Source organism: Bombina bombina, chromosome 8, assembly GCF_027579735.1.
Source record: "Bombina bombina isolate aBomBom1 chromosome 8, aBomBom1.pri, whole genome shotgun sequence".
In the NCBI taxonomy this organism is placed as follows: domain Eukaryota; kingdom Metazoa; phylum Chordata; class Amphibia; order Anura; family Bombinatoridae; genus Bombina; species Bombina bombina.
This window is the reverse complement of record NC_069506.1, coordinates 191,910,481-191,937,230: the sequence shown is the minus strand read 5'-3', so window position 1 is coordinate 191,937,230 and position 26,750 is coordinate 191,910,481. Positions and strand designations below refer to the sequence as shown.

Genomic DNA, 26,750 nt, shown 5'->3' with positions numbered 1-26,750 from the left:
CCCAAACCAGTACTCCACCTCCACCTTGCTGGCGTCTGAGTCGGACTGGAGCTCTCTGCCCTTTACCAATCCAGCCACAGGCCCATCCATCTGGCCCATCAAGACTCACTCTCATTTCATCAGTCCATAAAACCTTAGAAAAATCAGTCTTGAGATATTTCTTGGCCCAGTCTTGACATTTCAGCTTGTGTGTCTTGTTCAGTGGTGGTCGTCTTTCAGCCTTTCTTACCTTGGCCATGTCTCTGAGTATTGCACACCTTGTGCTTTTGGGCACTCCAGTGATGTTGCAGCTCTGAAATATGGCCAAACTGGTGGCAAGTGGCATCTTGGCAGCTGCACGCTTGACTTTTCTCAGTTCATGGGCAGTTATTTTGCGCCTTGGTTTTTCCACACGCTTCTTGCGACCCTGTTGACTATTTTGAATTAAACGCTTAATTGTTCGATGATCACGCTTCAGAAGCTTTGCAATTTTAAGAGTGCTGCATCCCTCTGCAAGATATCTCACTATTTTTGACTTTTCTGAGCCTGTCAAGTCCTTCTTTTGACCCATTTTGCCAAAGGAAAGGAAGTTGCCTAATAATTATGCACACTTGATATAGGGTGTTGATGTCATTAGACCACACCCCTTCTCATTACAGAGATGCACATCACCTAATATGCTTAATTGGTAGTAGGCTTTCGAGCCTATACAGCTTGGAGTAAGACAACATGCATAAAGAGGATGATGTGGTCAAAGTACTCATTTGCCTAATAATTCTGCACTCCCTGTAGCTGAATACATCCGTTGAGTCAATAACAAGAGGCATATGTGAATAGATACCAATCGCCAGCTAGTTCCCATTACTGCATTGCTGCTCCTGAGCCTACCTAAATATGCATTTCAACAAAGGGATACCACGAGAACAAAGTACATTTGATAATAAATCTGAACCATAAAAGTTTAAATTTTGAGTTTCATGTTCTTTTTAATGCTCATTTTAAAAACATATCCAGAAGAAACTAAAATTATGTAACTGCTTAGTATTATAACCATCAGAAAGGTTTATATATGTCAGAAAACCCAAGCCAGAAATATGTATTGAGATATCTTGATTATGACATTTTAATACTTACTAAACAAACTAGTAAACCTACTGCACAATATCATCTTATAGGGGCCAATTTATCAATGTCTGTCCAACATGATACGCTCTAGCGTATCATGTCCGACAGACATTGCTGAATGCCGACAGCGTTTAACATTGCACAAGCAGTTCACCAGAACTGCTTGTGCAATGCCGCCCCCTGTAGATTCGCGGCCGCTAGCAGAGGGTGTGAATCAGCCCGATCGTATAGGATCGGGCGGATTGCAGACCGCGGCCTCAGAGGCGGCAGACCAGTTATGGAGCAGCGGTCTTAAGACCGCTGCTTCATAACTGCAGTTTCCGGCAAGCCATTCTGAACTTGATAATTCGGCCCCAGTGTGCAATACATTGTATACAGATAGCAATGTTAACACTGCAGTATTCTCTAAAGAAAAGCTATGTAAAAAAATAAGGCAGCAGCAGAAATTAACCCAAGTGGTGGAAAGAATGCAGCCCATTTGAAAGGATGTTCCTGTAACAGCAGCTTTGAATACAATGAACTCAGCCGTTGGCTTGTGTACAGTGTTCCTGTACACACACCCAAAATGCAGGTTATACAAGAAAACATTAATGACACATAAATTTGCTTTGTATGACTTACCATTGCTAGCCAACCACTCATCTACATTCAGTCCTTTGGGTAATGCGACCAGCATTAATATATCAGCGTCCAGTATGCGGGCAGCCGTGTGCCGAGGTTCCAAATAAAGCTTTTCACTGTCTGATGATCCTTTCTTATCACGGCTATCCTTCTTTAAGGATTTACTACTGAAATAAAAAGGGAGTGAGTCTGTAAGGCAACCTGGTAAAATTAACTGCTAAATAAAATGTGGTAGGTTTAGTAAAAATATACAAAAAAGTGCACAAATATGCATGTTTCATAAACACAAGCTGTAATTGTAAAACTGCACATTAAAAGGAAAGTTCCATTTCAAATGTATCACCATAACTATTGTACCATCATTATTTATCATGCTCATTTTTCATGTAGTTTACCACTGTGGTTTTCCCCACTTCCACAGAGAGGATGGAGAGCATCATCTGACCCTGTAACATGCTACACATTGAATGCTTAATTAGTGTACAAAAACATTTATAGCAGTCCCTAACTAGATACGGGAGAGGGGTAGAGACCTTAAAGGGACATTCCAGCCAAAATTGAAATCCACGTGGATGCATTTCAGTTTTGAATAGAAGCATTTTAGTAATAAACATGTATTAACATAAATGCTTCTAATAAAAGATATAGCACTTGCTGAGAGAGCCTAAGGTGCTTGCACCATCTAGTAATGAATCAATTTGTTAATTGCTGACATGATACAAGCCCCATTGGCGCTTTGAGTAGCTGCATTATTTAAAATGCTGGTGTACTGGGAATTTCTAACTATGCGTCATATGCACGTGCAGAGAACAGTGATAACTTTTACTAGAAGCATTTTTGCAAATACAATTATATTGCAAATATGTTTCTATTCAAAGATGTAATTTATCTATGCACATTTATACTTTCAAATGCAACGTCCCTTTTAGATCTGTGGGTCTGGACAGCAGAACAATGCAACATTTGCCAACATAATTACAGGATAAATGCTTTTATTTAACTTTTTGTATGCACCATGACTTGTTCACTTGCTGTATTGTTTGACCTTTATGTATGAACAGCTTTTCATCAGATATGTTGTATACTGAGATTTAATTCAAAGTTGCGGTGCTTTATTGCTAATGCAGGCTATGCATACAAAAAATAAAGTCCCCTTAACCAGTTACTTTACAGAGCAGTGACAAGTAACATACACAGGGCTATATACGGCCCCTTAGACACTTGGGCTAAAGCTAGAGCAGGAAATAGATTGCAACTGCCCAACAATATTCATATTAGTGACAGTAAACCTTAAAATACCAGACCCTACTTCCTTACAATAATAACATATCCTTGGTGCAGTATATTTCTACACAATTCTCCTCCCACATGAATGCCCCACAAGCACATGGTAAAACAATGTACCTCCTAGCATGTGAATCATTTAGCAAATTAAAAATGGGAATTCTGCAGAGTTTAAAAAAGAACAGGAAAACTATAAGAAGAAAAAAAAATGTGTGCTGGTCAGAGCTGGATTCCTAATCATGTAATGTAGGTAAAGGCCTAGGGCCACCTTCTCTCACAAGTGCAACTTCCAGGCTGATATGACCTTGCAATCTGCTCTCTATCACCTTACAGTCTCACATCCCCGCACTGTCCAGTACAACCAACCACAAACTGCACTGGAAATGGTTCAGGCTTCACTTAGCAGATGTTTGTTGGGTTTCAGTAATGGGTTGAAAAAAACAGTTGTGTACATCCAGCTCTGCTGATAGTAGGTAAGAAATTATTTTATCAGATTGGACTTAAAGGGACACTGAACCCAGTGAAGGTCAATTTTAACTAAATACAATACACCCATTGATACCTGAACATCTAAGTATTAAAGTCGCTAAGTTTATATTTCTAAAAAAAATTTCATTTGCAAATAAAACATATATATACAAAACCTCCGTTTTCATTTTTTACTCCTCCCCTACCACACTTCCTTATTTTTCGCTAGTGACATAGCTAGCATTCCTACAAGCTCACTACGTCAGTTCTAAAGCTCGTGCACTACAGCCTATTTCAAATGCGCATGCGTATATAACAAATATATGTCTGAAAATTTGCTTTATCGATTTGCTTCCCAATAATATTTACCTGTTATTATGGTTGCCACAGAATTTATTTTTAACTTGCTTTCCTCTGCTGCGATGGAGCGTAGTGATTGAATCATTGTATCGAAAATAATGAGAGAACAGACTACGCATGCGTGTCTCATGCACGAGCATGATGGTGATGACGCTCTCATTGCTTTTACGCATGCGCAGACCTTAGCAATGACAAAATAGAAAAGGGGCTGGATGCCACAGGGGTAAAATAGATATTGGATATAACAGATTCAGAATCTGTCAATCAATTTCAGAAACATGGCGGGCGGATAATAGAACTGACACAGAGGCTATTTTAAAGGTAAAAAATCGAACTTTACTATAATTTATAAAGATTTTGATGACTGAACATCATACTTAATTTACATAAGCAGGAGAAAAATGTTAACGGATAAGCCAGACTTGACCTTCACTTTAAGCAACTTTCTAATTTACTCTTAATATCAAATTTTCTTTGTTCTCTTGCTATCTTTAATTAAAAAGCAGGAATGTGATGCATAGGAGCCGACCCATTTCTGGTTGAGAACCTGGGTTATGCTTGCTTATTGGTGGGTAGATGTAAGCCTCCAATAAGCAAGCGCTATCCATGGTGCTGAACCTAAAATGGGCTGGCTGCTAAGATTTACATTCCTGCTTTTAAAATAAAAAGATAGCAAGAGAACGAAGAAAAATTGATAATAGGAATAAATTAGAAAGTTGCTTAAAATGTCATGCTCTATCTGAATCATGAAAGAAAAAAATATGGGTTCAGTGTCCCTTTAAGTAAAAAATTAAACTTTCAGGTTTCAGACTGAGCATTCAGTTTTAAGAGTCTCTTTAATTCACTTATATTATCAAGCATACTACACTCTTTTGCTATCCTTTGTTGAGAATCATACCTAGATAGCATCAGAAGCAGCAATGCACTACTCAGACCTAGCTTGTGATTGGTGCCTATGCCCCCCTATGCCAATTCTCATTGGCTCACCTGATGTATTCAGCTAGGTCACAGTAGGGCATAACTGTTCTGATGCTGACTTTATATGTTTTATAACTTTGCAGGGGTTAAACACATAGTTACAGCATTTTCGTTTTGCACTTTTAGCTCTCTTTAAGAGTCTCTAAGAAATACATGCTCACTGGCGCAGGGCCCTCACAAACTGGTTCATCTTTATCTCCGTCTTTCACCTTGTGTTTTGAAATCATTTATGAGCTCAGTCTAACCCTGCAGAACCTGTTGGCACTTTAAAAAAAATACATATTAATAAAAATATTTCTTGAAGCCACCACCCTTTCCTTGAAGCAGAGCTTCCTCCCTTTCATTGTATTCGCCCTGCCCCAGATTCCCAGGTCAGAGACTATCACGATTTTCTATTTACGGAACGAAAACGAGCTAAGAAAAACACCCAGTATTTGACTTTGATAGGCCTTTTAAATATATAAACTAAATCTAAAATAAACATTACCCATTTATACAAATTCCAGCTTCACTAGAGTTAACACAAAGTGTCAATAAATTATACTTTCTAAAAAATCTTAATAAAGATAAATATATTACATTTAATCTTGTTTGGCCTCACACTTTAGTAAAGAATATTTAAAAATTAAAGGTGTTAAACATAAGCATACACTTTTAGTTTCCATAATGTACTTTAGCTTCTATAAAGTTATGTGTGTTGAAACCTAGGTTTTCCCTTATCTCACTCTATTACATAAGACAATTAGGGAAAAATATGAAACAGGCAATAAAGCATACGAACACTGAACAGTGCAAACAATGTCTGATGGGAGATCCTGTTTGTGTGGAATATAGCAATGTTAAAATTGTACACTAGATTTTTCTTTGCATAAATGTTTTGTAGATAATCCATTTATTTAGCCCATCTGGGAGTGTTTTTGTAACAATCTATAGTTTTGCTTATTTTTTTTTTTATTTCATTGTGCTGATTTCAGACTCCAAACCATGCCCCAAAATATCAGATGTAGACCCAAGTCTACAGATTCCTGCTTGCTTAAAGGGACAGTCAAGTAAAAAAAAAAACTTTTGTGATTTAAATAGGGCATGTAATTTTAAACAACTTTCCAATTTACTTTTATTACCAATTTTGCTTTGCTCTCTTGATATTCTTAGTTGAAAGCTAAATCTAGGAAGTATATATGCTAATTTCTTAGACATTGAATGCCACCTCTAATCTGAATGCATTTTGACAGTTTTTTTACCACTAGAGGGCATTAGTTCATGTGTTTCATATAGATAACATTGAGCTCAGGCACGTGAAGCTCTGAAGAGCAAGCACTGATTGGCTAAAAATGCAAGTCTGTCAAAAGAACTTAAATAAGGGGGCAGTTTGCAGAGCCATAGATACAAGGTAATCACAGAGGTAAAAAGTATATTATTATAACTGTGTTGGTTATGCAAAATTGGGGAATGGGTAATAAAAGGATTATCTACCTTTTTAAACAAAAAAAATTCTGGTGTTTACTGTCCCTTTAAAATGTTTTATACTGGATTTTTAGATCAGCATCTGTGCATATTCTCCTTTATAGTAGTGTCTATTACATGCAGTTATATGAAAATTGGTGTATACTGTCCCTTTAAAGTAACTAACAGGATCTCCCTTGTACACTAGATTTTTCTTTGCATAAATGTTCTGTAGATGATCCATTTATATAAGTGAAAGAAAAAGTAGCAGGTACCCGCAATTGAGGTAAAAAAAACAAACTTGTTTGGCAAATTAAAAAGGGCTCAAAGTCCTTAAAAACCTGTTTGTCTACCTGTGTCCTGTATGTGCCTTGTCTTTTTTAAAGGACTTTGAGCCCTTTTTAATTTGCCAAACAAGTTAAGAATAAAACCTCCTCAATTGCGAGTACCTGCTACCTTTTCTTTCACTTGGATCTACGGCTCAATTCTATCGCAGCTACGGTACTCTAAGTCTGAGCGGTTGTCATTGGATACCTTACAACCGGAAATATTACCACTAGTGGGGACTATCATTCTGTAAAAATGTATAGTTTTGCTTATTTTTTTTTATAACATTGTGCTCATTTTAAGACTCCTAACCAAGCCCCAAAGTTTTAGATGTATACGGATGTCTACAGATTCATGAGGCCCCTGCTTGTATAATCTATCTTCTCATATGCAAAGAATATGGGGAGTGTCTGCTGTTCCTGTTTTCCCAGCCCCTTTCAATAGGTGTCCCAGCCTAACCTCATCAACAGTGCTAAACTGGGAGCTTCTAAGTAAGTTTCTAAACGGTTTTATACTGGATTTTGATATCAGTATCTGTGCATATTCTTCTTTATAGTAGTGTATATTACATGCAGTTATATGAAAATTGGTGTATACTGTCCTTTTAAGCCTAAAGACTGCACTTCCTCTTTAATAGGAATTAGATAGCCTATCATTTTCAGAATTAAAATTACAGAAAAGGTATATATTTATTTATTATGCTACATATAATTAAACATCTTTTATTACAATCTCAAAGTGCTCAACGTCCCTTTAAAGATGTTTGGTTTATTCTAAGCCTGCAAGGGTAGGATGTTGAAAACTGGAATGTCACTGTGTTCTAAATACACATTTTGATTTATGGAAGTCTGCAGTATTTTAAAAGTGCAACATTTCAAGAGTTGTAACATTTTTGCAGTGTTTTGTCTGCGACGTTCAAGCAAACATGTCTGCGCAATTACGATATATAGGCTAGTCAGGGCTTTCCATTTGTCCCTACTAAATGAAGAGTGTCTGATTCAGATAGAGTATACAATTTTAAACAACTTTCCAATTTACTTCTATTATCTAATTTGCTTCATTATCTTGGAATCCTTTGATGAAAAGCATACCTTGGTAGACTCAAGAAAAGCAATGCATTACTGGGAGCTAGCTGTGGATTGTGGCTGCATATATATATATGGCTCTTGTGATTGGCTCTCGTGCTGTGTTCAGCTAGCACCCAGTAGTGGGTTGAAGAATGAAGCAAGTTTAAAATAGAAGTAATTTGGAAAGTTGTTTAAAATGGTATATTATATCTAAATCATGAACAATTTGGGGTTTTGTATCCCTTTAAATACTAAATAAATGCTTGATATAATGATGTATTGCAGCTAGCAAACAAAAAAACGATTAGTGACCGACTGTGTTCTGCCCGGTAGTTGCAGTGCGTGGGGCTTCTGTGCTTGAGCGTAATCCATAACACGTGCTTTTTTGCTCTGGCTTTACAAGTCCATGGTTAATATTTTTTGTGTGTGGTAGTAGAGTAAGCACTATATTATTCTTGTCTTTGAAAGACTTAAAATCAAATCAGGAAACTCTCAAGAACAAAGAGCAAAAATTCCGCTTAAGTTCTTCGCTACACACCTTACATGGGTTTGAATGCTCAAAAGCTAAAATGATAACAGTTAATATCTGGTTTTCAAAAGCATAACATAAGAAATGAATATGTCTGACTGTTTATGAGCACAACACTTAACCAATGACTTGCAATACACACTCAATGAAAGTATAGTGCGCAGGGCACAAAATATCACAACTTGTAATCTTGTAAAAAAAAAAAAAAAAGATGCTTAATAGTGTCATTTTGCATCAGAATGTCCCTTAAACAAATGCTGTGTGAATAGGGTTATATTTACAAAGCTACTCACTGCTTTCTGTAGCCCAGTAGTTTACCTACTGCTTGAAAAACCATTGTGTTTAGTGCTTTCAGCCCTCAGGAACTCTTCTTCACGGTGTGGGTCTCCTTAGACTAGTAACCTGCAAAGGAATAAAGAGAGTCACAGCCTGTTCACAGCATCAAAGAACATTGTCATGTAAATAATCAGATACAAACTTTGTACAAAAAGGAGTTTACAACCTTTTTATGAATATGCGGTTTACCTGAAGAACAATTGGATTACTTTACTGGTTTAGAAGACTAATCAGGGTTATGAAAGGCTGGACCTATAACGGTTTATTTACAATGGAAACGATCCATGTGTGGAAATGGAACAGAAGAAACACAGAAAAGGTTTGTTTTCCAAAACGAAACAGTTCCTGGAATCTAAAGCCCCACAGCTTGTCCTAGTTCCTGCCTTAACTGCTTGTCTGCTGAAGAGGGCTGCAATGTTGGCTGCTTTTTGGCAAACAAGGTGTTAATCTAGCTATTAAAAGCACATGAAAAGTCCTTATTACATTTTCATGATTCAGATCATTTGCATGTCCTAAGAGATTTTTTAGTTTAATTCTAATATCTAATTTAATCTGTTCTCTTTGATCAAAAACATACCTAGGTAGGTTTAGGAGCAACACTGAATTACTGGGAGACAGCTGTTGATTGGTAGCTAGACAATTTATTCTTGTTATTGGCTCACCAGATGTGTTCAGATAGCTCCCAGGAGTGTGTTGCTGCTCTGGAGTTGACTTTAACTATGTGTTTAAACAAAAAGTGGTATTTAAATATTAGCATAATAATAAAATGCTCTAACATATTCAAGCCTTCCCTATTGTCTGCTTTTATGCCCCTTTAATAAAGGCACAAATGATTTTATTTCATCTGTTGTGTAATGTTATTTGACCCTCAAATTTTATTTACAACGTTACACCAGGCAGATACAGAGGCAGTAAAAAAAGGTTGAGATGGGAGGAACTATTGCAAGCCAGGTTGGAGTCAATGCAATTCCACTTTCCATGTTGTATTTTGTCCTGCAAAGCAATCTATTTTATTGCAAACAAATTCATTACAGATTACAACTGAATAACAGAAAAGGGAGTTAACGGAGGTCTTTTACCTCCATTTGTTTAATGAATATTCATCATTTTTAATATTTACAGAGGAGAATGCAGCCCTTACGGACACAGTCATCTTTGCTCAAGCAGTTATTTGACCACACTTTCTGGGCAGGAATACAAATCCTAGTATTTAAAAGGACATTTCAGTCAAAATGTAAATGCACATTGATAAATGACATATTTGAATAGAATCATATATTTGCAATATACATGTATCAGAAAAATGCTTCTAGTAAAAGTTACCACTGTTAGCGTTAGCATTTTTCTCTGCACGTGAAGCATAGCTAGATATTCTTAGTGCACCAGTATGCTAAATACAGCAGCTGCTCAGAGCACCAGTGGAGCTTGCATCAGGTCAGCAATTAACAGACTAAGTCAATACCAGATGGTACAAGCACCTCTGAGAACGTTCAGAGCTTAGTGAAGTTGGTACCCCATTTTTGTAAAAACTGAATAAAAATGATGCTATTCGTTTGTGCTGCAAAAACGAACGTTTGTGCTGGTTTGGTTTCGGAGATATTGTGCATTATTTTTTTATGAAACCCCACCCGCTTCGCACCCCATGTTATTAAATTTTAAAAACAAATATACCATTCGTTTGTGCTGCGTTTGTGCTTATTTGTGCTGTGCAAAGTGGGGTGCAAAGTGTGCAGGGTTTCAACACAATGCGCAATATCTCCAAAACTAAACCAGCACAAACGTTAGTTTTTCCAGCACAAACACAAATGTACCACAAACAAATGGCATATTTGTATTCAGTTTTTACAAACATAGGGTGACAACTTCACTAAGCTAAAGTTCAGTGTTTAAAATATACTTCAGTGTAGTACTTAAATACACTTTTATAACAGCTTTAGCTTTTATTAGAAGCATTTTTACTAATACAGGTATATTACAAATATGTGTATATTCAAAACTGAAATACATCCATGTGGATTACAATTTTGGCTGGAATGTCCCTTTAATATGATGGGGTGATTTTGAAAGTAAGCTTAGCAAAAATGTATCTATTGGCTTTTGTACATTTCAGTTCCAGGTATGTACAAACAATTTAAAGGGAAACTGAACCCCAAAAAAATTCTTTCGCGATTCAGATAGAGCATGACATTTTAAACAACTTTCTAATTTACTCCTATTATCAATTTTTCCTTGTTCTCTTGCTTTCTTTATTTGAAAAAGAAGGAGTCTTAGCTATTTTTTTGGTTCAGAACCATGGAAAGCACTTGTTTTTATTTGTAGGTGAATTTACCCACCAATCAGCAAGAACAACACAGTGTGTTCACCAAAAATGGGCCGGCATCTAAACTTACATTCTTGCATTTCAAATAAAGATACCAAGAGAATGAAAAGAATTTGATAATAGGAGTACATTAGAAAGTTGCTTAAAATTGCAAGCTCTATCTGAATCACGATAGAAAAAAAAATTGGGTTCAGTGTCCCTTTAAAGCTGGCTGTGCCAGTTTATTCTTTTTTTATTTTTGAAAGACAACTTTATTGTTATAATTAAACAGTGATTGAGGTTTTTGTCTCTTTGGTGTATTTAAAGGACGGCATTTAAAAAAAAAAAAAAAAAGTTAAAATAGTTTTTTTTAATTTATTAACTGATGTTCTTCTGCTCGTGGATGCTCCGCTGTCTACAAATGAGATTTCATCAACTTGAACTATTTTCTAAGAAAATACAGCAAATCTAAATAGAGTTCATTTGTGTGTAAGTTTTTAGTTTAAAAGGGATGCTGTAATCCCCCCTTTAACGTGTCCCGAATGATTAATTTTACCTGCTGGATTGCATTAAATTGTTTACAAATAGCTCCTTCACTTTTATTTTGACATTTGAAATTATGTTTTTGCCTTTTAAAAACTATACCAAAAATCCCAATACTTTTGTATTCTCTAAAGAAAAGCTATGTAACCAAGAATCAAGATTTCAATTGCTCTCTCTATGAAGTTTTGTGTAGAGACAGATAATGAGGCATCTGTGTGTAAAGAAAAAGATAAGGATGTCTGCTTTTTCTGCAAGCTCAGCCATTTAAATGGATTGTGTTTTCATTAAGATATTTCATATACAAAAATAAACCCAAGTGATAATTTTCAGATACATTTTTTACTCTGCAGCTGGCATAACAAGTCATTGTTAACACATTCAAGGGAAATCAATTTTATAGTGCACCATCCCTTTAAGTTCATTTAAAGGGACATTGAAGTATTTTTATATTTATGCTTTAGAAATTAATGACTGCATTGCAAAACATCTATACATATAGTACATGTTTTAAAAACCATTTAAAATGTCGTTTTCAGTATTTTTCTATTCAAATAATTATATGGCTAGGTTTTCTATGTTAACTCATTTGTTTTTACTTTGGTACAATCGACTCTCTGTTAGTTCAAAATTATTATTTTTTAATCCGTTTATGATTTTCCCCCTTTTTTTTTCTTTTCTTCCTCTTTTTTCCCTTTATTATTGTTTTGAATGGTCTATGTCTTGCATTCATCAACCGCTCTAAATTATGCCTTTTAATGTTATCTAGAATTTATATCAGACAAGACATATTTATATTGTCATTTATCTTTTTAGAAAAGCCTCAAGTGTTGTATTCTTATCGCTATTATTGTGACCAATTAGGGATTGATACAAATAAACTCCTGCACATATCATCCAATCACTGTGCAGCATATAGGCTTATGCATTCAATCTATGGGGAGTGAAAAAAAAAAAAAAAAATTAAATTCAAAATGACAAGAAAAGCTGCCAAAATTAATAGAGAAAGAACATTCCAGAGTATTTTTACCATGCATAATTACACATTTTTTTTTAGGGAATCCAGTTTTGAGTTTGAAAGGACAGTACTTTTTTCTGCAATTATTTTTCAATAGCCAAACTCCACCCACAATTAGCCTTATTTGGATGGGCAAATCTGGGCTTCAATCAGCAGACCACAAGGCTAACCACAATCATAAAGTGGGTACATCTGCATTTATAGCCTTAAAAATTCAGTAGGGTGCATTTCAAGATCTAAGTATTCAGAGCTTAAATTACATGAAAAGGGGGCAAATAAATAATAATAATAATAATATATTACAAAGTAGTTTCATTATGCATAACTAAACATTTTACCTAAAAAAATATCATTGTGTTTACTGTCTCTTTTAAAAGGGACAAGTCAAAATTAAACTTTCATGATTCAGATAGGGCATGCAATTTTAAACAACTTTCCAATTTACTTTTATTATCAAATTTTCTTTGTTCTCTTGATATTCTTTATTGAAATCTAAACCTAGGTAGGCTCATAAACGGATTTCTAAGCTGCTGAAGGCTGCCTCTTATCCCAGTGCATTTTGACAGTTTTTCACAGTTAGACCGTGCTAGTTCATGTATGTTATATAGATAACATTGTGCTTTATGAGTCAGCACTGATTGGCTAAAATACTAGTCTGGCAAAAGAACTAAGATAAGGGGCAGAGGCTTAGATACAATGTAATCACAACTGGGAAGTGGGTAATAAAGGGATTATCTTTTAAACAATAACAGTTTTCAAGTAGACTGTCCTTTTAAGCAGAAGTACAAATGTGACTTTCTGATAAGCATACTGTGTACAATCTGTTAGTTAAACAAAACCCCAACAGATATATTTTGAAAGTAAATAGCTGGCAAATAAATGTATATGGCTGTAAATGCACACAACACTTACTTTCAGTGGAAGTAATGCGGGACAGATGCCCCTTTCTTCCACCCTCAACACATCACTATTTAGAAGTCACATATATTTGGAGCTGCTGAGGGTCCTATTTCTCAGGTTACTACACCTTTAGGAGAAAGTTCCTATAATAGTGGAAAGCAGAACAGTGTATAAAGTGTATTATTAAATTACCAGAGGCGATACAAGGAAGTAACAAGGCGTCATGTTTTCAAAGATAATCTCCTGTTATTTTAACCATTACATTTGATCATCAAGCTTGGGGTTACTGCATCTTTGCATACATGAATATTACTTAGCATATTGCATAGCAATAAACTTAACCCCTTAATGACCACAGCACTTTTCCATTTTCTGTCCGTTTGGGACCAAGGCTATTTTTACATTTTTGCGGTGTTTGTGTTTAGCTGTAATTTTCCTCTTACTCATTTACCGTACCCACACATATTATATACCGTTTTTCTCGCCATTAAATGGACTTTCTAAAGATACCATTATTTTCATCATATCTTATAATTTACTATAAAAAAAATATAAAATATGAGGAAAAATTGAAAAAAAAATACACTTTTTCTAACTTTGACCCCCAAAATCTGTTACACATCTACAACCACCAAAAAACACCCATGCTAAATAGTTTCTAAATTTTGTCCTGAGTTTAGAAATACCCAATGTTTACATGTTCTTTACTTTTTTTGCAAGTTATAGGGCAATAAATACAAATAGCAATTTGCTATTTCCAAACCATTTTTTTTCAAAATTAGCGCTAGTTACATTAGAACACTAATATCTTTCAAGAATCTCTGAATATCTATTGACATATATATATTTTTTTTTTAGTAGACATCCCAAAGTATTGATCTAGGCCCATTTTTATATATTTCATGCCACCATTTCACCGCCAAATGCGATCAAATAAAAAAAATTGTTCACTTTTTCACAAATTTTTTCACAAACTTTAGGTTTTTCACTGAAATTATTTACAAACAGCTTGTGCAATTATGGCACAAATGGTTGTAAATTGTTCTCTGGGATCCCCTTTGTTCAGAAATAGCAGACTTATATGGCTTTGGTGTTGCTTTTTGGTAATTAGAATGCCACTAAATGCCACTGCGCACCACACGTGTATTATGCCCAGCAGTGAAGGGGTTAATTAGGGAGCATGTAGGGAGCTTTTTGGGGTAATTTTAGCTTTAGTGTAGTGTAGTAGACAACCCCAAGTATTGATCTAGGCCCATTTTGGTATATTTCATGCCACCATTTCACCGCCAAATGCGATCAAATTAAAAAAAACGTAACATTTTTCACAATTTTAGGTTTCTCACTGAAATCATTTACAAACAGCTTGTGCAGTTATGGCACAAATGGTTGTAAATGCTTCTCTGGGATCCCCTTTGTTCAGAAATAGCAGACATATATGGCTTTGGCGTTGCTTTTTGGTATTTAGAAGGCCGCTAAATGCCGCTGCGCATCACACGTGTATTATAGCTAGCAGTGAAGGGGTTAATTAGGTAGCTTGTAGGGAGCTTGCAGGGTTAATATCACATTTAGAGTAGAGCTCAGCCTCCCACCTGAAACATCAGACCCCCTGATCCCTCCCAAACAGCTCTCTTCCCTCCCCCACCCCACAATTGTCCCCGCCATCTTAAGTACTGGCAGAAAGTCTGCCAGTACTAAAATAAAAGCTATATTTGGTTTTTTTGTGTGTTTTTAAAAAAGCATATTTACATATGCTGCTGTGTACTATCCCCCCTTAGCCCCTAACCTCACTGATCCCCCCCAAACAGCTCTATAACCCTCCCACTCTAACTTAATTTGCGCCATCTTGGGTACTGGCAGCTGTCTGCCAGTACCCAGTTTAGAAGAAAACATGCTTTTTTTTTTATTTTTACTAATTTTTTCTGTAGTGTAGCTTCCCCCCACACCAAACCAACCCCCCACCCCTCCACGATCTCTTTTTGTTAGATTTGGGCATTTCTTATTAAAGATTTGGGCATTTCTTTGCCGTAGTGTAGCGGTACCCACCCGCTCCCGCCCGTGCACGCGCCCGCCCGCCACCCTCCGTGCGCGCGCGCCCGCGCGCGCCCCCTAACGTTCCCGCCCCCGATCCCGCCCCCCTTGACTAAACAGCACACACCGATGGCCGCCCACCCGCCTCCCAAGCCGGCTCCCACCCACCAACGATACCGGCCATCGATGTCCGGTGCAGAGAGGGCCACAGAGTGGCTCTCTCTGCACCGGAAGGCCATGTAAGGTTATTGCAGGATGCCTCCATATCGAGGCATCACTGCAATAACCGGAAAGCAGCTGGAAGCGATCAGGATCGCTTCCAGCTGCTTTCCACACAGAGGACGTGCAGGGTACGTCCTCAGGCATTAACTGCCTTTTTTTTGAGGACGTACCCTGCACGTCCTCGGTCATTAAGGGGTTAAAAAGGGACACTAAACCCATTTTTTTACTTTCATGATTCAGATAGAGAATGCAATTTTAAGCAACTTTCTAATTTACTCCTATTATCAATCTTTCTTCGTTCTCTTGCTAAATTTATTTGAAAAGCAGAAATTTAAGCTTAGTAGCCGGACCATTTTTGGTTAGCGCTTGCCGATTGGTGGCTAAATGTAGCAGCCATGACTAGAGGGAGGCGGGAAATAACCTCAATACTATGCATATAAAATGTATAATTGTTTAATGGCCCTTTAAAGTCATTGGAGATGTTTTATGCTACACCCTGTTTACAACAGCCATGGAAACTAGGGCATAGCTAAATGTCTGCTCTCAAGGCATTCCATTGGCCACTCTAGATAAGTATGTGACCAGTTATTCAAGCATACATATATATGCTTGCTCCTGATTGGCTCAATGGCTATATCCTTCTTTGGACTAGCATTGGAGTGGATGATTTTAACTGTGTGCAGAAGCCCTTTGCAGCAGTTAAACCTATGGTAAGAAACGGTTCATCATGCAACATGTCACTGCCTTACATAGGAGTCAAATGCCTGAAAGCAACCTATAGTTGTATGTGGGGAGAAAAATATATTTCTGCTACCTATTTGATGTACAGGTTTTGCTGTCAAAAGAACCACTAACTTTGTAGCTGATTTAAAGAACATAAAATCCAAAATGTTTCTTTCTAGATTCAGATAGAAAATACAATTTAAAAAAAAATTTCAATTTACTTCTATAATCAATTGTTCTTCATTTTCTTGTTATCCTTTCTTGAAAAGCAGGGCTGTAAGCTCAGGTGTGTGCACATGTCTGTAGCACTATATGTCAGCAGTAGAGCATTAGATGGCAGCACTATTTCTCATTGTGAAGAACTTCAGGCATGTGCAAGCTACCTACCTAGGTATCTCCTCTACAAAGAATAACATGAGCACAAAAGCATATTTGATTTTAAAAGTAAATTGGAAACTTTGTTTAAATTGTGTTCTCTATCTGAATAACGAAATTTTAAAAAAAATGATTTAAATGTCTGTTTAAAGGAACATGAAACCCAAAGTTTTTGTTCATGATTTACCTACCAATCAGCAACTACCCCTCAATAGTGCATTGCTGCCCCCTGAGCCTACCTAGATATGCTTTTCAGGAAAGGATACCAGGAGAAGGTAGCAAATTGGATAATAGAAGTTAATTGTAAAGTTGTTTAGAATTGTATCATTGTTAAATGGTTTTACCTTCTGTTGTTCTATTAGAAACTCACTTGTGTAACATTTATGGAACAGTCACTTCTCAAGGGCACATCACTAATAGATTCTTTATTCACGCCTTTATGTTAAAACCATTGCTCCCCCTCCTACTCTGTATCCTGTTCACACCCAACGCTCCAGGCCGGCATTGTTTACCTAGGTAATAAGGCTAGTTCCTGCTCCACAATGACATGTGCACATAATACACTAGTTTGACGTAGACTAATACAAATTAAAAAGATGTTTTACAAGAGATTTAAATTATTTAAGAACACACTAAAAAGGACACAAAATCCCAAATTAAACTTTAATCTTTCAGATACAGCATGCAATTTTAAGTGACTTTTTTTAGTTCACTTCTCTTATGAAATTGACTTTGTTCCTTAGGCATCCTTTGCTGAAAAAGCCTAACTAGGTAGGATCATGGGCATCAATGCATTACTGGGAAACTAGCTGGTGATAGGTGGCAATTCATCGTCATTGGCTCATTCCCAGTAGTGCATTGCTGTAGCCACCAATCAGCAAGCGCTACCTAGGGTGCTGAACCAAAAAGTCTCATTAGCTTGCATTCCTGCCTTTACAAATAAAGATACCAAGAAAACGAAGAAAAATTGATAATATGAGTACATTAGAAAGTTGCATGCTCTATCTGAATCATGAAAGAAAAAAAAAAATTTGGATTTTATATCCCTTTAAATATTTTACCCCTTTACAGAGTTTACACACAGTCAGACATTTTGTGTTTGCAGCCTTTAAAGTGAAGGTCCATTTTGCTGAATTAGTGCCCAGTTTTTAATAACCCTATTAAAAACAAGGGCACTTTAATTCATCAAAATTGACATTTCACCGTTTTCTTCAAAAACTTACCTTTTAATCCTGGCAGCCGCTCCAGCACTTCCTCCGCCCGTCACAAGCCGTCTTCGCGGGTCCAAAATGACGAATCCAGCTTTCTCCAATCACAGCATTGCATCAGGCCAAGATTCCCCCGGGGGGAGTTGGAGCTGTGATTGGAGGAAGCCTGATTCGTCATTTCCGACGTCTGCAGATGCTTCTGACGGCCGGAGAAATCGCTGGAGCGGCATTCAGGATTAAAAGGTACGTTTTTGAAGAAAACAGTGAAATGTAAATTTTGATGAATTAAAGTGCCCTTGTTTTTAATCGGTTTATTAAAAACCGGGCACTAATTCATCAAAATGGACCTTCACTTTAATTCTTTATGATACATTAGTACTCACATTTGTGTAGAAATAAACTGAACTGAGCATTTTGGTTAGATGTATGCAAATGAATCTGGCAATATCCTGCTGTTTTTATTAGTTTTGGATTCTGTCCCTTGTGATGGAAGCGCTGAGCACAATACTGTTTTGTGGGAAAGCAGATCTATTGGCCAACTTTTTTTTTTTGGTTTGTTTAACTATATTTAAACTACACTTATTTAGACCAACAAGCCTGTGTATCTGGTTGTAGTACTGTTTAGAAGACAATTTACTGAGAATAAAAAACACACACCCTGATGTTTTCTCTTCCTCTTAGAACGTCAAATGTGTCGTTCTTTTCAGGAGCTAAGGAATGAAATGGTTTCTCTATTTTGATCATTCTCTTTCAATGTTTATAATTTTGTGAAATATTATCACAGTGTTTTAATAAAATGTTCAGAGTACGAAATCCTGAAGAAACGCAAATGAACAAAAACTGTACATTAATTCTGACTACTTCATATCCATATTACATACCTTCCATGACGGCATACTGAGGTAAGCGGAGGCTCCTGCACACGCCTAAAACACTATATGGCAGGGGTGTCTGCAATTATTGTATACTGCTTAAAGTCACATGCATGATTCTGAGCTTAAAAGGGGCTAATTTTCAACAAAGTATACCCGGAATAAGAAGACAATTGTGAGCTTTATCGGAATCACGATAGTTCAGTTTTGATATCCATTTCCCAGCTAATAACTAATTCTGAAAAGTATTCAACAGAACCTAGAACAAGTCAAGAAAACATCATAAAAGCTCTAATAAAAGTGCCTGAGGTGAGGTAATTCGTTTAACGGCCATTTAAAGGGATAATAACGTCAAAATTGAAATGACATAAACGCATTTCGATTTGAAATAGAAGCATTTTTGCAATATACTTTCATTAGCAAAAATGCTTCTACTAATAGTTCTTACTGTTTTTCTGCAGCATATGCACATATCCTGTGACAGCCTGTGCACCAGTATTCAAGATGAAGATGGTGTGTATTGCTCCTGTGAAGACTTATTTGTGTCATACAAGGCACCACTGACTCTGAGACGGAGTGGCGTTTGCACACTGGTGCACAGGCTTTCACTGGAAAAACAATCATCTCTTTTACTAGAAGCATTTTTGCTAATGGTTGTAATTTGCAAAAATGCTTCTTTTTCACAATGAAATGTATCCATGCACTTATTCATTTTGACCTTTCTATCCTTTTAATTGTGTGCTATACAAAATTAGTGACGTAAAGCAGTGCTTGACGAATATGTTCAAAAATTAGGAGCCAGTAAGAATATTTAGGAGCCAGGCATATTTTTTTTTAGGAGCCAGACAGTTGGATTTGTATATAGATATATGGAGAATAACCCAAAAAGTTAGGAGCCAGGGGTAAAATTCTAGGAGCCAGTGGCTCCCAGGCTCCTGGGTTTGTCGAGCCCTGACGTAAAGGTTATACCTGTAGTTAATAAAACCAAGCAGGACACTTGAGTCCCTTTGTCGGCTATTTGATTTATAAACGAAGCTCAGGTATATATAAATGTGAAAAAGAGAAAGAGAACAGCACTCCTGAGATAGAACAAAGCTAGAATAACTTCCATGCCTGTTCATTTAAATTGCAACTCAGGGTGCGCGTTCTTTTAGCACACTATGCCCCTTCACAGAGAAAAAATATCCTGTAGCATATCAGTCTGATCCTGCCCAATGACAGTCCAGCGCCGAAATACCAGGCAATTCTTCTCTGAACAAGGGAAGCAACAACCCCAGACGATCGTTTCGGCCTTCTGTGGGCCTCGTCAGTGAGGTATATATAAATGTCCGACCTTCATTTGTAAAGCAGGCACCTTTTCAACTTAGTTAGCCAGTAAAGTGTATGCACTCTATTTGCAAAAGAATATATGATTTCTATTTCCGTGTGCTATGTGTCTAGAAGTGATAAGCTAATAGACCAGGCATGTTTGCTAACTAGCAGATCAATATCCTCCTTACCCACATAAAGGAGAGGGACAGCTTTTTTTCTTGCCAACTTCCTCCTGGTGCCAGAAAAAGGAAGTTTTCGCTTTATAATGGGTCTCAGATAATGACAATCTAGCTGGTAATTGGTCCTCTGCTTCTGCCAATGCAGCGTAGGCAGTATGGCAAATAAGGCACCAAAGATGGGGGCGGGGGAGAATACATAAAACAGGGATTTTTTTATGCTATGATTTTAAAAGGGGCATTAAACCAAAAATATTTTTTTTCAAGATTCATAAAGAAAATATAATTTTAAACAAGTTTCCAATTTACTTAATTATCTTGGTATCCTTTGCTGAGGTAGCAGCAATGCACTACTGGGAGCTAGTTAAGGCATTGGTTAAGCCAATAAGGTGAGGCATTTATGTGCAGCCACCAATCAACAGAGTCTACCTAGGTATGCTTTTCAACAAAGGATATAAAGAGAACAAAACTAATTAGATAATAGCAATACATTGGACTGTTTAAAATCACATGCTCTATCTGAATCATGAAAGAAAAAAAATGTGGGTTTCATATCCCTTTAACCATATCATGCATGTGAAGAGGAAGCAAAAAAAACACAACAAGAATACACTTTGCAAAAAAAAAAGGCTTAAAAGCTGTTTAAACTGCACAAAAATTGTTTAGTGGCTGAAAGACAACTCACACAGCTGTACTGGCGGAGAGTCACACATTACTAAAAGAATAAAATAAAAATCCAGCTTTATTTAGGGCAGGAATATCCATTTTACATTAAAAAATAAATGGTTAAAGGGACACTGTACCCAAAATTTTTCTTTCGTGATTCAGATTGAGCATGAAATTTTAAGCAACTTTCTAATTTACTCTTATTATCAAATTTTCTTCATTCTCTCGGTATCTTTATTTGAAATGCAAGAATGTAAGTGTAGATGCCGGCCCATTTTTGGTGAACAACCTGGTTTGTCCTTGCTGATTGGTGGATAAATTCATCCACCAATAAAAAAGTGCTGTCCAAAGTACTGAAACCAAAAAAAAAGCTTAGATGCCTTCTTTTTCAAATAATGATAGCAAGAGAACGAAGAAAAATTGATAATAGGAGTAAATTAGAAAGTTGCTTAAAATTGCATGCTCTATCTGAATTACAAAAGAAAAAATTTTGGTACAGTGTCCCTTTAAACACCTGATTTTATATGTAACATGGAAAAAATGGCACCAAATACTGTCTGGCAGATTCGTGGTGATGCCACGAGAATAATCAGACAGTGCTGTGACTCCCCGTTCACCCCCTCAGTACTGCAGATTGGCAACTGAAGTAAGCTTTATCAGTTCATTTCATGCACATACAATGTGGCTGTTCTAAAGCCAAGCTTGATGTCATGGTGTTTTATGCAGTTTGGAGACACTTCCTTGTAAATGAGGGAAGTTTGATAACAAAATCCTGTAGTTAAACAGCAATATGTAATGCATTTCAATCTGCAAACACCTAGAAGCAACACTTGCCGAACCTGTTCCATTCTCCACAGGCACCCAGCAAAATAACATACAAAACAACTGATGTTTTTGCATAATGATAAAGAAAACAACAACAACCTAATAACACAAAATGTGCAATAATGTAATTCTGTAAATGACTATATTTCTGGTAATTCTAAGTCCGCTTTGCATGGCATACGGCAACCAGTTCCAGTGTATTTTACTAACAGTTGATTTTTATGAATTATGCTAACCTTAATTTGCATAAAATACAAACACTGGCACCCACCAACCAGTGTAGTATGTTACTGTAACATTCAAGGGCAAATTGGATCAGCATTGTTTTCCGCTCAAGTCCAGCAGTGCTCTGCGGGTCCAGAGTGGTATTTGTAATGTGTTTTTTTAAGACCTTTGCAGTAGTCTAGGGTCAATAGTCTTAAAATGAAGTGCTCAAACAGATTAGAGCATGTCATTTTTTACTATAATGGCCCTTTAAACAGGTCCCCTAGGAAAACAAAACTATAGTTCCTGAAAAGTTTATTTTAATAGGACCGCATTGCTTCTCCGTTATACCAATCCTGGTGCTTGACTGACTTTTTGTAGCCCCTTCACAGTTAGAAAACAGTATGTGAGTAATCGTAAAATGTTGTAACAAGTTTCAATTATTAAATCACACTTTCATGCTCACAATTTGTTTCCAATGCATTCACTGTATTAGATAAGGATTAAAGGGACAGTCAAGTCCAAAAAAAACTTTCATGTTTCAAATAGGGCATGTAATTTTAAACAACTTTCCAATTTACTTTTATCACCAATTTTGCTTTGTTCTCTTGGTATTCTTAGTTGAAAGCTAAACCTAGGAGGTTCATATGCTAATTGAAGGCCGCCTCTAATCTAAATGCATTTTTAAAGTTTTTCACCACTAGAGGGCATTAGTTCACGTGTTTCATATAGATAACATTGAGCTCTTGCACGTGAATTTACCATGGAGGCAGCTCTGATTGGCTAAAATGCAAGTCTGTCAAAAGCACCGAAATGAGGGGGCAGTCTGCTGAGGCTTAAATACAAGGTAATTACAGAGGTAAAACGTGTATAATTATAACTGTGTTGGTTATGCAAAACTGGGGAATTGGTAATTAAAGGGACAGTCTAGTATAAATTAAACTTTCATTATTTAGATAGGACTTTTAATTTTAATCAACTTTCCAATTTACTTTTATCATCAAATTTGCTTTTTCTCTTAGTATTCTTAGGTTAAACTAAACATAGGTAGGCTCATATGCTAATGTCTAAGCCTTTGAGGGCTGCCCCTTATCACATGCTTTTTAAATCTCTTTTCAACACTGTGTTCAGGCACAGGGGGTTATTTAAGATTTAGCACAAAACAATGCTAAATTTAAGACAATAAACAGTCACAGTCATGTGATCAGGGGGCTGGAAGAAGGTTCCTAGATACAAGGTAATCACAGAGGTAAAAAGTGTATTAATATAACTGTGTTGGTTATGCAAAAATGGGGAATGGGTAATAAAGGGATTATCTATCTTTTAAAACAATAACAATTCTATGGTAGACTGTCCCTTTAAGGGATTATCTATCTTTTAAAACAACAAAAATTCTGGTGTTGACTGTCCCTTTAATAAAATTAGGAGCCATCTGTATTAGATTGGGCGACCAATATGTTTATTATATATATATATATATATATATATATATATATACACACACACACACACACTAAAAAGTGGAATTGCAAAAAAAAAAAAAAATTGGTGTTATTGAACCTTACAGTATCACATGGAAGCTGGCATTTTCTGAGCTTTTGTCATGGCACCCTGCCATGTGTAAAAGTGTACCATTCAGTAAAATGACCATAGATGGTTATAATATCTGTCTCAAGCTACAAAGCTGTAGTGTGTGACAGGCTCACATGGAAATGAACTTGGTCTTCTGACATCTTCTGCCTTCCTTGACTTCGTTTTACATAGTAACATTTTAAATCCTAAGGCACGGATCATTTACCCATTTCCCTACAAAACACATCTCCTTGCTTTGGGATTGAACACAATTATTTGAGATTTATCTGAGTGTTAAACAGCTGCAGATGAGCTATTTTCAACCAGATATATTCATTGTTTATCAGATGCACTTTTTACATTATCCTTTTTGTAAATATGGTCCTATACTTAAAATATGCCAGTCCTGTTTTTCTGATCACACTCCAAATTCTCAATAATTACTGACACATTTTCTGGTCCATTTTCGTTTATTAAACTACCTACCTGATAAACCCCTAAACAGCATTTTCTCCAAAATTCCAGGTACCCCAATAAGTTTTCGGATGCAACATTGGTTTTGCGCATGGACAAAGCACACTGACATTAGGAAGCAATTTTATCAAATAGAACGCTACCTTCTGGAGAATAATAAGCCCGTTTACACTATTAAAATTAGCAAAATTAACAACCCAATAAATGCACATGTACACTTTACCCATAATGCCCCAGTTCAAATAATTTTGAGAGACATACACACATCTGATTTAAGAACACAACAGATAAATTGCACACAACGCCTATTAGCATCACTACACATCTTTAAAAGGAATCAATCAACATATTTCAAGATTAACAAGACAAATTTGTGCTATTTTCGTGAAACAACAATATTGTGCTTGAGGGGTATGAACAACAGAAACATTTTGCGATTGTGATCACTGCAAAACACACAGACAACACTGACTGACATTCAGAAATCATTATCTACTGAAAATAAGCACAAGATGGTGATCAAGCCTTTTATTTCACTTCTTAATCTGCGTTAAAGATCCAAACATGCAATGCACAGCCTTTCTGGAGACTGTGAAGCAATGGGCCGGCCCCCTTTCAATGGAAAAAGACTGCATTCATTGCTGGAGTTCAGAAGTGAAAGGCTCAAGCCAACAAATGAATCAGGAAATCAAAACTAAACAAGATGTTCCTGGATAATAAACAGCCTGAAAACTGGTTAAAGGGATATTCTAGTGCAAAAAAATAATGTTCTAAATAGTTAGTAAGCTTTGGTCAATAATGCAGAAATCAAATGCTGCAACAAATGTTGAACACACAGATAAAGTTTTCTCTGAGCCACAAGCATTGTAGCTCTCAAGGAGGAATCATCTGATGAGCCAATAAGATGCTGCACTCAAAAAAGGCTAATGATTGGCAGTGATGCACTAATAACCTATATTGATTGGCTAACTAGATGTGTCATGATTAAGAGTGATACTTTACCTACACTTTAAGGTCAAAAGTATGTGGACAACTCACCATCACACCTATATGAGCTTGTTGTACATCCCATTCTAAAACCATGGACATTAATATGGAGTTGCCCTCCTACCTTTGCTGTTATAACAGGACAACTCTTTCAACAAAATTCTAGAGTGTGTCTGTTGGAATTTGTGCCCATTCAGCCAAAACAGCATTTGTGAGGTTGGACAAGAAGGTCTAGCTCGCAATGGTTATTCCAGTTCATCCCAAAGGTGTTCAGTAGGGTTGAAGTCAGTGCAGGTTACTAAAGTTCCTCCACATCAAACTGGTCAAACCATGTCCTTGTGGACCTCGCTTTGTGCACAGGGAAATAGCAATGCTGGAACAGGAAAGGGCCGTCCCCAAACTGTTGCCACAAAGTTTAAAGAACTCAATTGTCTAAAATATATTTATATTCTGTAGCATTAAGATGATCCTTCACTGGAACTAAGGGGCCTAGCTCAAACCCGGGAAAACAACCCCAGACCATTATCACTCCTCCACCAAACTTTACAGTAGGCACTTTGCATTCAGGTAAGTAGCATTCTCCTGGCATTCACCACACCCAGATTCTTCCATCAGACTACATGATAGTGAAGCATTAAGTATGTTGATGTGAGGCTTGTGCACATCTGGTCAGCCATGAAACCCATTTCATAAAGCTCGCAACAAACAGTTCTTGAGCTGATGTTGCTTCCAGAGGCAGTTTAGAACTCTGTAGTGAGTGATGCAACAGGTTATATGTGATATTTACTGGCTACAAACTTTAGCAATCTGTGGTCCAAAGCTGTGACTTTGAGTGGTTTACCACTTAGTGGCTGGGCTGTTGTTGCTCCTAGAAGCTTCCACTTCACAATAATGAGACTTATTGACTGGTCAGATCTAGTAGGTAGGAAATTTCACAAACTGATTGGTGGCAAAGGTGGCATCCTAACCGTAAGTCACTGAGCTAATCATGAAGACTTATTGTACTGCAGATATTTGTCTACAGAGACTTAATGGCTATGTCCTGGATTTTATGAACCTGTTAGCAATGGGTGTGGCTGAAGAACATGAACTCAATAATTAGTAGGGGTGTCATTTTTGCATTACAATATCCCTTTAAAGTAATGGTAAACTCTCCCCTTTATAAAAACTGATCCGGATTGTTAGTGATATTTTAGATGGTGTTTAATTCATCAGTTGTAATGAAGATGCGCTATAACTTACTTTTTAATATAGATATGAAATTCCAATAGACTGGCACTCCAGCCGCCCACTTCAAAAGTCTGAGACAATTGTTCTCCAATCAGAGCTCTAGCTACAACAAAAGTGCCATATGGGGAAAGTGCTGATTGGAGAACAATTCAGACCTTTAGCTCACAGGAAAACTGACTTTTAAAGTGGGTGTCAGAGCACGGGGAATATGAATTTCATATTCATATTAAAAAGCAAGTTATAGTGCATCCTTAATACAAGTGATTAATTAAACTCCATCTAAAATACTACTTACATTATGGATCTGTTTTTATAAAGGGGAGCGTTTACCATCACCGTAAGCAAAATGACAATGCTACCTTCCTTTTATCCAGGTATTTGCAATATTTTACTGCTAATTAAACAAAACAAAGTTGAAACATCCTTTTTTGAGCTTTATTTGTTTTCTATAAACTGTCTCCCCTTTATAAGAACAGATCCGGATTGTTAATGATATTTTAGATGGTGTTTAATTCATCAGTTGTAATGAAGATGCGCTATAACTTACTTTTTAATATAGATATGAAATTCCAATACCCTGGCTCTCCAGTCGCCCACTTCAAA

General features: G+C 36.6%; 1 protein-coding gene across 4 annotated transcripts in view; it reads right to left on the bottom strand.

The window, feature by feature from the left end:
- LOC128638686 (MOB kinase activator 2) overlaps window positions 1-26,750 on the bottom strand; it is a 65,071-nt gene that overhangs the window by 36,436 nt on the left and 1,885 nt on the right. For 2 of the 4 annotated variants that reach the window (XM_053690804.1, XM_053690805.1), the window contains exons 2-3: window positions 8,475-8,583; window positions 1,726-1,889 (exon numbers count right to left, since the gene is read on the bottom strand). In XM_053690804.1, the coding sequence (XP_053546779.1) occupies window positions 1,726-1,889; window positions 8,475-8,518 (208 nt within the window). In that variant the 5' untranslated portion in view covers window positions 8,519-8,583. Of the gene's footprint in view, window positions 1-1,725; window positions 1,893-8,474; window positions 8,584-26,750 lie in introns of all 4 variants that reach the window. The other 2 variants (XM_053690802.1, XM_053690803.1) reach the window with 1 other exon arrangement.